The sequence below is a fragment of the Catharus ustulatus genome, chromosome Z, assembly GCF_009819885.2.
Source record: "Catharus ustulatus isolate bCatUst1 chromosome Z, bCatUst1.pri.v2, whole genome shotgun sequence".
Taxonomy (NCBI): Eukaryota; Metazoa; Chordata; class Aves; order Passeriformes; family Turdidae; genus Catharus; species Catharus ustulatus.
In genome coordinates, this window is record NC_046262.2 from 26,593,820 (window position 1) to 26,605,956 (window position 12,137).

The following is a 12,137-nucleotide window of genomic DNA, read 5'->3' on the forward strand; positions in this document are numbered from 1 at the left end:
TAAAAATGGTTTTGAAGATGTTGATCCAACATCACTCTGACACCCATCCAGTCATTACACAGTTTCTGAATTTCAAATGTTTGAACTTTGCCACTGTGCTTGTTAGCATACTGAAAATTATGCAAGTGTTTACACAACTTCCTAAGCTTGGTAGCAGCAGAAGTGAGGTAGACATCAACCGGCAAGAAGAGTAAAGAAGGACAGGAGGACGGTATGAAAAATAATTTTTGCAGCTGTGATGCCGGAGATGAAAGTTGATTCTGATCATGTTAGCAAGCACAGTATTGAGGTTTGGGGGGGTTCTGGGTTTTTTGCCAGCTGTGTGTTACATGGCATGGATCAGATCACTAAGAGTCTCTTTCTCGGTACCTCTCTTGCTGAAATGGGAGGAAACAATTCATACTTCACAAGGTTTGGGAAGGGGGCTGAGTGTTAATTTCTCCTGTAGAAGTCACATATGGGTTTAGGATGACATTGATTAAATAATTACCCTGTTTTCAACAGCTTAAATTAACTAGGTAGCATGTGATGACGCTGATGCTTAATGGTCCTGCAAATATTTAAGCTGGTTTGAAAAACAAGCATACTATGAGCAAGAGAACTTTTCAAAAAGATAAAATCCATCAGAGAGTTTTCCAATGTGGTATTAGAAAGTCTATGCATTGCATACAAAATACTCTTCAGGGACTGTTTCACTGTAAATGGTACTTTTAAGTAGAACTCCAGAGGCCTGTTGATTTTTGCAAGCAGTGGCAGTGAGATAAATGTGAAGTCAGCACCATTTAGCCCCAAACTGCTACATCTGCAGAGATTGCTAACCAAACAGTGTATTTGGGATGGGGGCGGTCTCCTTCCAGATCATCCAGGAAATGAACAGCACAGGTTATATTCAGTGCTGTGCTGAACCTCCTTGCTGAGGGACAAGTGGCCTTCCTTTATTTTTGTCTTGGCTCACAGGGTAGACCTACATCCCCCTCTGTTCCTGCAAAAGTTGCTACATGCTGCTCTAATTTTTACCAACCAGCTGTTCAAACTAGAGCTCTATATAACAGCAGTATTTGTTCGCTGCTTTCTGCCCAACACAACAAATGCAATGAGGCTAAGCAGGAAACACAGTTTGTGTGATTTTTGCCAGCTATAGACTAGCTGAGAACCCTCTCTCTAAGCAAGATTTCAGTCTGCAAGTGTCTTCTTGGCCCAGTGCTTCTCTCAAAAAGTTCAGGAGAACAAAGACAGTAGAGATGAGATGGCATGCTAGGCATCCCTGAGAACTCTTTGAATCACACAGCTTCTAAGGAATTTTCTAATATTTGCACAAAAGGTGATTTTCACTTGAAGTTACTCATGGAAAAAGTCCCAACAAATTATTCTTGTTTTTCTATGGATTTAGAGAGAATGGATGTGGGAGACAATGATTTTTTTTTTTTTTTTTTTTTTTTTTTACTTGAAGTAATCTCTCATTTAAATGAAGGGCAAAAATATTGAAATAATTACTCAACTTTTGAAATGACATCTAAAATAAGGCCATTTCTTACCTATTTCCAAGGTTACTTCCCACCATGCCTGTAACCTATTTGTTTTTCCAGTAGGAGACCATTCAGGCTCATGCTGTGCAGTCAGTTTTAAGCCTGATTTGCACCACAAAGTTATTAAGTGTTTTATAAGGAGTCTGTGACAAAGCTTAAATAGTCAATACTGACAGATATGCTTTCAGCAAATTTTTTTTTTAGACAGCAACTTGCCACTTAGCCATTCACATTGCTATCGTTGATATTAGTGTTTTTACAGAAAATCCTGGTCAAGGGTGCCAGGATGTGTTAGGGAAGATGAGAACACAGGAGGGGCATGCACCAAGGATTGGCCTGCAGGCAATAGAGTCTTTGATGTCTCTGTGCACCCAGAGCAGGAAACAGGTACCACCAACCAAACTGGGTTGATGTGCTGCCTGCCAGCAAACACACCTCCCACCTGCACCAGAGGCAGGAACCACTGAAGGCAGGGGCACTCACAGCCTGGCATCAGCCAAGGCTGTGTCCCACCACATCAGCTATTAGCTGGCCTTGGTAGCTCCAAAGAGTTCTGTGTGGAAAGTGCTAAAAAATTATCATACCTTTCACCTGTTGCTGTATTGAATGTGTATCATGTGATGTTCCTGTCTGTGACTGAAAGACTTGCAGTTCCAAATAGTATCCAGTCTATCAAGGAGCACTGACAACCCCCTTCATTAAAGGAGGCTTATTTGAAAAACAAAAAATTTAATTATAACATATTCTTAGAACTTAAATTTTGTTATGCTATCTGATTAAAAGCTCAATATGCCTTATTTAGATTTTTTTCTTTGTTTCTGTGAGAAGAGAAAATTGCACGTACCTAAAAACTATGTATTTGCAAGAGTCCAAGGGCTGAGGCCTCTAAAAATATTTTTATATCTTAAGACTTGTTATCAAGTTGTGAAAATCGCTAGGTTGGTTATGTTGTATAATTTATTTAATTTTACTGTATATTATAGCAACATCACTCTTATATTTATGAATAGATGGTGTGGCAAGTGGTTACTTCTGTTAAATGTATGTTTATACATTTATCAGCACAGTACCAAAAACCTGAATAATGGAATTCATGAAGTACAGGGGATTTTTTTAAACCTCAAACAATAGTTTAGCAGTAAAATAAATATACAGGAGAGGACTAACAGAGAGGCCTTTATCTGACTAGCATGTTTAGATAAATTTGTTTGTCCTGAAAGTATGACTTAGGAGCTGAAATATGTTGCTTTCTCCACAGGGTTGAACTGGACTCACATGTCAAAGATTGTGTTCAGACTTACATCCGTGAGTGGCTGATTGTGAATCGAAAGTAAGTGACATAAAACTAAATAAAATAAAAAATACATTGCATTTTACTTATCAGAGAGGAGATGTTTGGTGTTACAAGTAATCATAAAGTATAATGATTTTAGTCAGCAATTGAAGATAAGAACTGAGTTTCAGTAACATAAATAACTGTATTGTATTGTCTGAGATGGTGTGCATTGCCAAATACTTGTTGCAACTGCTTCTTAATTATCAGGCACTCTGGGAATGGATGGGAAGTTGATGGGAAGAAATTCACATCAACCCTCTGTAATGATGATTTATCTTAATCAAGAAAACTAGTACTGTTTGATCCCACTAAAAGGAAAGATAACAGGGATAAAGACTGTATTTGCATGCTCTTCTCTATTCATGCCCTGAAAATTCAACATGATTTGATTTCCAAATGTGTCTGAAAACTGAAGGTTTATGGGCTTTCCCAGCAGTGATTGAGTTATTCACGGGATTATCTGTGTTATACCCAAATTTACTATTTTACATCAATAAATTATTTCTATACTTGAGGTTAGTGTAATTCAACACACAGAGTTGGGCCTGTAGTCATTATAAGTGCTTAGTTTCCTTTCGTTTGGTTCATCATATTTTAATTTCATTTTATTTTATACTGTCCTATTCCATTTCATAGGTAAAATGTGGAGGGAGCTCTCAGTCAGTGCTCTCTGTTTCAGGGATGTCTGTCCCAGACTCTTAGGGAGGTCTGTGGGAAGTTTTGCCTCCTTCCTCATCACCTCATCCTGTTCTTCAGAAAGAGGTTTTTGGAGCTCTGTTGTTATCCGTAGCACTTCCTCTTATCCACTCCTGCACTCATGCCCAGCTCTTGAAAAGCAGAAGTGCTGACACGTTTGCTGCCATTTTGTTGTGCCACTTCACTCGCCCTTGTTACTCTGTGTTTTTTTGACATGATGAACATCAGCAACCAGTGCCTTGTGGGTTTACAATGATGATTCTAGAGGAATTTGCACTTTTTGACTGTGCAGCTTGTGCTCCTCAGTGGAGCATCTGCTGGGGGTTTTTAAGACACTTCCTCCAGGGGTGCTGATGAAATGGATTGAATTCTCAGAACTGCTCTGCAGTGAGTCACTAAAAGTAGGCTAGTGGGTTTTGTGGGCTCTCCTCCTGCACCACTCAGAGCAGAGGCACTAGCTCTTTCCTCCAGTGCTGTTCTGAGCATGCTATGAAGAGCCAGTGTGCAGCTTTGTTTGTGCACAGGAGAAGGGAGTGAGTAGTAAAGTAGGTGAGGTGAAAAATAGAACATAGCTATTTTTGCATTTATGTGTGCTGGTAGAAATGTGAATAGAGCCATAGAAATACATATATGTGGAAAGTTTTGCTGAGTGTTTCACTATTTCACTCATTCAGGTGAGGTAAATTTGCATTCAAAATCTTTATTGAGCAGTTGACTCTGTGGTAAACATGATGGTGGACTCTGCCAGAGAGCTGAGCTTTGGCAACTGTGGCTAAAAGTGCAAGCAAGTTATTAAAAATTGAGAAGAACAAAGCACTTCCAAATACGCTGCAATGTCACATGAATTGGTGGTAGATTGTTATTGGGAATCTCATATTATGCTTGGAGAGTTGTTTTTTCAAAACAGGCATGAGAGGAAGAAAAAATACCAAGATAGAAGTGAGAAGTAATTGTAGAGGGCTTTCCATCATTTTGAGAAAGGCTAGAAAAGCTGTAGCTGCCTACTTGACATGTGTTATAGAACAGGTTGCTGAATATATTCTCTAGTGAGCTACGGGTGTGAGTGACTTTGATCCATTCATGAACGTGAAGGTTCAGAACAGGAGATGGAGGAGCCTCCAGTGGGTGGCATGAGCAGAGACCATCCTCAGGCCCCAGGGTAGAGATGTATGTGGCACAAAGGCTGGGTGCAGCTGCAGTCCCTGTGGCCTTGTGGGAGGCTGAATGGGAAGCTTGTTCCTGTGCCTGTTTCTCTTTTCAGTTGTCCTTTGTTCTTTTTCCTCATCTGATTTTCTTAATTCAGTGTGTGCCCTTTAAATTGACATGTGTATTAAAACTATGGTTTGCCACTTGGTAAATTTTAATTGCTATAATGCTTTTCAAAATAAAAAGACAATATAAATAAAATTTCCAGGAGTACTTTAGGGGAAATGCTTCTCTAGTGTAGTTTTCATACCATAGGGAAAATGTGAACTCAAGTACATAAATTTCTCCATTAATCATTTGTTTGCCACCAAAGGTAGTGAAAAAATAATCTATACAACCTCTTTTGGATTCTTAAACTCATGCAGAATTTCTACCTTCCATTTTGGATAACTACAGTGGTTCCAAAACAAGGTCACATCCAAGGAGAGCTGGGATTGTCTTTTTATGACCAGTTTTCATTGCAGTGAACTGGCAAACGATTAAAATGCAAACAATTAAAATTAAAACACATCAGACCATATAATTCAGTTACTCCCAAAATGTAATAAAAAGGTGTCTCCCTGATCAATAATTGCTTATTGTGTCTTCTTTATGAAAGTACTCAGATGTTCAGTCATTTCTTTGGGAGTGTCACAGAAAGAAAAATGAATGAAGCAGGATGTTGTAAATAAGGAGATTGATTGCAAAAAGACTGTCACAGTATTTAGCAAATTGCATACTAAAGTGAAAGAAATAAAACTCTGGATGCATCTAACACCTTTTTTTCAGGGTACCTGCTGGTTTTTTTCCATCCGCCTGAAAAAATTAACTTGAAATTTGGGAGAATTTTTCAAAACTGCCAGCCTGGGGGGTTACATTGCAGCATAAAATTAGCCCTCTTAAAAATCAGGCATTTTTTTGTATGTGTAGATTGTTGCATGTGACTAACTTGGGATACTAGCTAGGTCCAGGATGAGAGCAATAAGAGCTTTGATGTATATAATTGAAGAAGCTAACCAAGAGATAAGTGATCCTGATCCATGTTCTTAAGGTCACTGAAATAATCACCATGTCTGATGAGGAGATCAGAGCAGATTTTGTACCTAGGTCAGGTTTTCCTGCTGTCTCAGGCTTATACTCTACAGAAAAATAATCTATTTTTTTCCCCCCTTTTAAACTATCCATAATATACATTATAGAGTTGCAATGGTGTGTTAAAACATGTTTAAGTTGTGAAATGTCACATTTTTGCATAAAAGCTGTGCTACACTGTTTTTTGCAGGACCATCCTTTCAGTTTTAAAATAAATTTTAATTTGTTTTCTGTTTTATTTTCCCTTAACGCCTCCTCCTGTTATCCTGGCTTTCTTGGGCCTCTCCATAATAGAAACCAAGGGAATTCGGATATCTGTAGCCTGAAAAACAAGGGATCCCGAAAAGATTTTCACAAAACGCTTCAGAAACAAACATTTGAATCAGAAACATTGGATTCCAGTGATGCAACTTTTCAGGTACATTTTCTTCACTTTGGAAAAAGTCATCAAATACAGCACCTTCCCCCAAAAGAAACCTATGATGTGACCTCCCCTTGAATGTTGTGTGCAGTTTTGGTCACTGCAATATAAGAGAGATATAAAGCTATTGGGGAGCATCCAAAGGAGGGGCACAAAGATTCTGAAGGGCCTTGTGGTGAAGCCATGAGAAGTGGCTGAGGTCACTTGGTCTGTTCAGCCTGGAGGACACTGAGGGGAGACCTCACTGAAGTCTACATCCTCTCCTTGTGAGGGAAGGGGAGGGGCAGGCACTGATCTCTTCTCTGTGGTGACAGTGACAGGACCTGAGGGAATGGACTGAATTTGTTTCAGGGGAGGTTTAGGTTGGATGTCAGGAAAAGATTCTTCACCCAGAGGGTGTTTGGGCACTGGAACAGGCTCCCCAGGGAAGCGGTCACAGCACCAAACCTGAGAGAGTTCAAGAGGCCTTTGGACAATGCTCTCAGGCACATGGTGTCATTCTTGCAGTGTCCTGTGCAGGACCAGGAGCTGGCCTCTGTGATCCTAGTGAGTCCCTTCCAGCTCAGCGTATTCTGTGATCCTGTGATCTGTGATGGCATCAAGCAGAGCACCATGCTTGCCATTAGGCCTCACGGCAGAGGAGGCATTGAGATCCTCTCTGCCAGATCACCAAGAGCCATTCTGTGACACCCTGGGGCCCAAGCCACAGCTTGGTACATTTTCTTGTTTTCCTACAGGCAGGGCCCCACCAGGTGCCTGCTGTCTCAGAGGAGGCCTCAAGGACCACCCTGGCCTGCTCGGACCTGGAGCTGCGCAGCCTGCAGCCAGACCCGCGGCTGGAGCACCTGCTGCGGCACGTCAGCGCCGAGGAGTTTGAGAGGCTCAACGAGGAGGCACGCCGCACCAACAGGCATGCCGAGCTCCTCGCCCTCTACCCCTCCGTCGATGAGGTGAGCCGGCTCTCCTGCTCGTCTTTCCCAGCTGGCTGTCCCAGCACACCTGAGGTTAAGGCAGATGAACACAGCACTGCTCTCAGTATGGGCCAAGCCACATGCTGGGGATATAGCTATGTCAGGGTGTCACATTCCATAGTAGCTTCTACTTGGGGTCCACAACTGCATATATTTGGTGTAAATGCCAGATAGGGGTGAGGAATGTAAATATTCAGAAATAATAAATCTGTTTTCCTTCATCTCTGGAGACATTTAACTGCTCACTGAGTGGGGGAACATGCTAGTCTGTAGCAGTGGCTCAGCTGCTGTCATGTAAATGTTTTATGCGAGTAAATGTTTTATGCGAGTGTAAATTTGCAATTGTTTCAATTGAGTATGACTGTTTAATGATAGGAAGATGCAGTGGAGATACGACCAGTGCCAGATTGCCCAAAGGAGCATCTGGGCAACAGGATTTTGGTGAAGCTGCAGACTCTGAAGTAAGTAATCCTTCACAAGCATTACTCACCATTTCTGAGTTAACAACACTGTACAGCTGCACATCTTGTTACACCACCACAGGTGGCGTATGCAGCAGCATTCACTGCTCAAGTGTTCTTTCTTAGTGTAGCAGAGAATTATTTACAGTAATTTCATGACCATAAGAAGCACTGGACTATAAGGCACACCCCCCGGTTGGCAAATTTTGCAACTTTGTAGATCATATAAGGCACGCCGGACTATAAGGGGCACCTTTTTTTTTGCAGCAAGGAGCCGCGCGGCACACAACAAAGTAACAAATTACTGGCAGGTGCTCAAATGGCAAACATTTTGCAAAGATCGGTGTAGCCTTTAAACATAGCCCCAGGCACCCTCGCCATGCAGCGGGCCCCGGCACTCCCGCCCGCCCCCGGCGCCGTCTGGCACAGCTCACGGCTCCCACTGCGCAGCTACACTGCGTCCCAGCTTCCACCCGGCCAGGGGCGGCAACGCTTCTCGCCACTTTCCCGCAGCGGCACTTCTTGCCGCTTCTCCCCGCTTTCCCACAGCGACAGCCGCGCCGCTTCTCCCCACTTCCCCGGGGCTGCGCCGCTTGTCGCCACTTTTCCACGGCGGTGCCGGTGGCGGCCGCGCTGTCTCGCACCGCCTCTCACTGCTTTTCTACAGCCGCAGGGGCTGCACCGCCGCTGCTTTGCCGCAGCCGCTTGGGCCACGCCGCCGCTGCTCTGATGCCGCCGCTGAGCGGGCTCTGCTCAGGGCTGTTGCAGGCTCACACTTCTCGTTCCCCCTGCACCTGGGCCGGGGCTGCCCAGCTTCTCATTTCCCCCGCACCTGGGCTGGGGCCAGCACCACCCAGCCTCTCATTCCTCCCGCCCCCCTGCCGGGAGTGGCACCACCCGGCTTCTTGTTCTGCCCGCACCCGGGCCGGGGCCAGCAGCAGCTCCCTCCCTCCCCACGTGACTCCTGCCAGCTGAGGCCGCCTGCTCCGCCCCCGTCCCCCCCCCCACCTCGCAACTCGGCACTGCCGCAGCACCGCCCTGCCATTGCAACTCGAACTTCCGGTTTGGCAAATGTCGCAACTTTGTCCATCAGATAAGGCGCACCGGACTATAAGGCGCACTTCCTGGTTCAGGGGAAAAATTTAGTCAAAAGGGTGCGCCTTATAGTCGTGAAATTACTGTATATATCCATCTTTACAGAAGTCTTTAACTTGCCTGGATGAAAACGAGTTAGAAGTGAATCCAAATTATATATTTTAAAAAAAAATTTTAAAAAGGGCAATTGGTGTCCCATACACTGCTGGACTTTCATTGCGGTTTAACTGCAACCAGCAGACAAACCCCACACAGCCATTTGCTCACTCCTCCAACAACAGGATCAGGGAGAGAATCAGAAGAATAAATCTGGAGAACTAATGGGTTGAGACATAGACATTTTAATAGGGAAAGCAAGTGGCACACTGGCAAGCAAAGGAAAACAAGGAATTAGCTCACAGATACCCAAGGGCAGACAGGTATTCATGTTCATCCATCTCCAGGAGAGCAAGTCCGCATGTAACATGACTTGGGAAGACAAACACCATCACTCCAGATTTCCCCCCTGCTCCTTTTACCCCCCATTTATATTCTGAGCACGGTGCCACATGGTCTGGAATATCCCTTTGGTCATTTGGGGTCACCTGTCCTATATGTGTCTCCTCCCAATCTCCCACACACCCCAGTCTCCTCATCAGCAGGAGGAGAAAAAACAGAAAAGGCCTTAGTTTTGGGCAAGCCTTGCTCAGCAAAAACATCTTTATATTATCATTTCTATGTTCAGCAAAAATCCAAAAGTCTAGCCCCACTCTGAAGAAAATTAATTCTCCCTCAGCCAAAACCAGCACAACTTCACAAACAGGAAAAAACCCCAACATACGATAATTTTTAACTGACCTCTGAGACCACCTTTCTGTCAAATTTAGAAAATATATTGCATGCAGTTTTCTACTCTTCTTTTCCTCTTGAAATAATCTAATATAACACACTAATAAAAAAAATCCTCAAGACTTTGAGAGAGCTGAAGTCTGGAGCTAAGTATTTCTATTTTTAATTAAAGTGCCAGTCAAAATATAACTCTTCCATTTTTTTAAATTATGGATAGCCATACGAGTGCAGTATCAATCACTGTCTTGTGTGTCTTTCCCTAACAGGTTTGATATAGAGATAGAACCTTTGTTTGCATGCATAGCTCTCTATGACATAAAGGAAAGAAAAAAGGTAAGTGTGTATACAGTATTTTTTTTTTTCAGTTGACCTGGGTTTTTTTATCCCCAGAGTAATAACTTAGGAAAACTTACAAAAAACTTGCTACCTTTTTACACATGCAGTCTGATCCAGGATCTTGTTATTCAGCCAGTCCCATGCTTGCAATTTTTTATTTTATAGTTGTAGTTACAACTTTTGACTTGTTTTAAAATAAAATTCGAAGCATTTTTGCTTTACAATATAATTTAATCCCTTTTTTCTTTTCAAGATCTCAGAAAATTTTCATTGTGACCTCAATTCTGATTCACTGAGAGGATTGTTGCGTTCTCATACACCCTCCATTGACCTGTCTACTCAGGCAAGATCAGCAGTATTTTCTGTCACTTACCCCTCACCAGATATATACCTGGTAATAAAGGTATGTTACAGTGCTAGTTTGACAGAAGTTCTGCCTGTTCACAGCTGTTTCTGTTGTCTGAGTTTACAGAACTGACAAACATGGCTTTTGTCTAGCTGAGATGAATTATGATAATTTTTAATACTAGTATGTGAGCAGATGTCCAGTGGTATATCTCATTCTCACACTAAGAAGTTATATGAGTATCCTGTGTACTGGTTCTACTAAGTATGTAAAATTTCCCATCTCTGCCTAAGGGAAATAAAAAATATGGTGAAATAACACACTTTCAAAAATTTTATTTACCTTCTGTGGAGGTTTATTTGCATTGGTTTAGTATACTTTGCATAATTTTGTTGCTTAATTCTGAAACTGAGATAGCCTGAACCACTTCATTTGGAATGTGTTAATTATCCTGATTTCAGTGAAAATTAAGTAGTAAGTGACTGACAGTGTTGTCACATATATATTTTCTGCTTTCTAACAAATGGAAGACTAGAAGGTTTAGTATCAGTTACTCCATGGAGACAGTTTTTAGATGTTATATACAGCTATATATCTAAAGCTATTTCAAATTTCTAAAGAAAGAACATATTTCTATTTGGATGATTTTTTTTCTTTAATAATCTTATTTTACTGCTTTTTGTAGATAGAAAAAGTGCTTCAACAAGGAGAGATCGGAGACTGTGCAGAGCCCTACATGGTTCTTAAAGAAGGCGAGGCTGGGAAGGTAAGTAAGTAACTGCAAAGAATATTTAGATCAAAAAATGCATGCTAAAAAAAATTTAAAAAGCAACCAAACAGAAAAACAAACAGAGAAAGAGCAGACCCTTTGAAATAGGATAGAATACCAAAAGCACTGGAGGAAAAGCCGGTTAGATCATCCATAATGCAAGCAGTTTGATGTCTGTGACTGACAGAAAGAAATCAGGAAAAGGCAAGGTGCATTATTATTACTGACCCCTTTGGAAATCAATACTGACAGAGTACTGCTTGAGTCATGAAGAAGGTAGGGGTGAGCAAAGGAAATGACTGAAATGTACTGAAATGTAGACTTAGCAGAAGTGCTTGTTCCTCAGAGACCTGGGAGTGATTTGGATGGGCAGATGGCCTGCTGTAGTGTGCAGCTGTCCAGTTCAGTACTGTTGTCCGTAGATAATGTGAGTTCTGTTCAAGGAATTTATGACCATTTACCTCCCTGCAACAGACTGACTGTGTTTTCTGGGTTTCTACACACCTCACCTTTAGAATATTGCTTTCAATAGAATTTTTTCTTGTATCTGATGAAAGAAGTAGCACCTGCTAATGTTTCTGGTGGCTGGTCGTTGTGGATTTGAGATTACTACAAAAAGATTGGTTTTCTACATTTCTATAATGCAAATGAACTAATTGAAAATAAATTGAAGTGAATGTACAAATCAAAACAGCTAGAGTTCTGTCAGTGATGTAGCAAAAAAATGTGAGAGATACCAATGCAAAATATTTACTGAACCATAAATATTTAACTTACATTTTTGTCTGTGGTAGCATTGCAATAACTAACTGAAACAACCATTATTTTCTTTATTTCAGACAAAAGAAAAGATTGAAAAACTGAAAGCACAAGCTGAATCCTTTTGTCAGAGGTTGGGGAAATACAGAATGCCATTCGCCTGGATTCCCATAAGCCTAACTAATTTCTTCAACGTTTCAACACTTGAACGAGAAATACAAGAAACTGAAGGTTTAAACGGTACTTGTCTAACTTTTCTAAGGCAAAATGACTCTTCAGTAGGACTGGGTATAGGAAACAATGTTATTCACTCTGG

The 12,137-nt window shown here is 41.7% G+C and overlaps 1 protein-coding gene across 1 annotated transcript in view; it reads left to right on the forward strand.

The window, feature by feature from the left end:
• DOCK8 (dedicator of cytokinesis 8) overlaps nucleotides 1-12,137 on the forward strand; it is an 89,786-nt gene that overhangs the window by 22,371 nt on the left and 55,278 nt on the right. Inside the window, exons 4-11 of the mRNA XM_033086119.1 lie at nucleotides 2,785-2,856; nucleotides 6,130-6,253; nucleotides 6,994-7,206; nucleotides 7,603-7,688; nucleotides 9,878-9,944; nucleotides 10,201-10,350; nucleotides 10,979-11,059; nucleotides 11,902-12,061. Coding sequence (XP_032942010.1) covers nucleotides 2,785-2,856; nucleotides 6,130-6,253; nucleotides 6,994-7,206; nucleotides 7,603-7,688; nucleotides 9,878-9,944; nucleotides 10,201-10,350; nucleotides 10,979-11,059; nucleotides 11,902-12,061 — 953 coding nt within the window. The remainder of the gene's footprint in view (nucleotides 1-2,784; nucleotides 2,857-6,129; nucleotides 6,254-6,993; nucleotides 7,207-7,602; nucleotides 7,689-9,877; nucleotides 9,945-10,200; nucleotides 10,351-10,978; nucleotides 11,060-11,901; nucleotides 12,062-12,137) is intronic.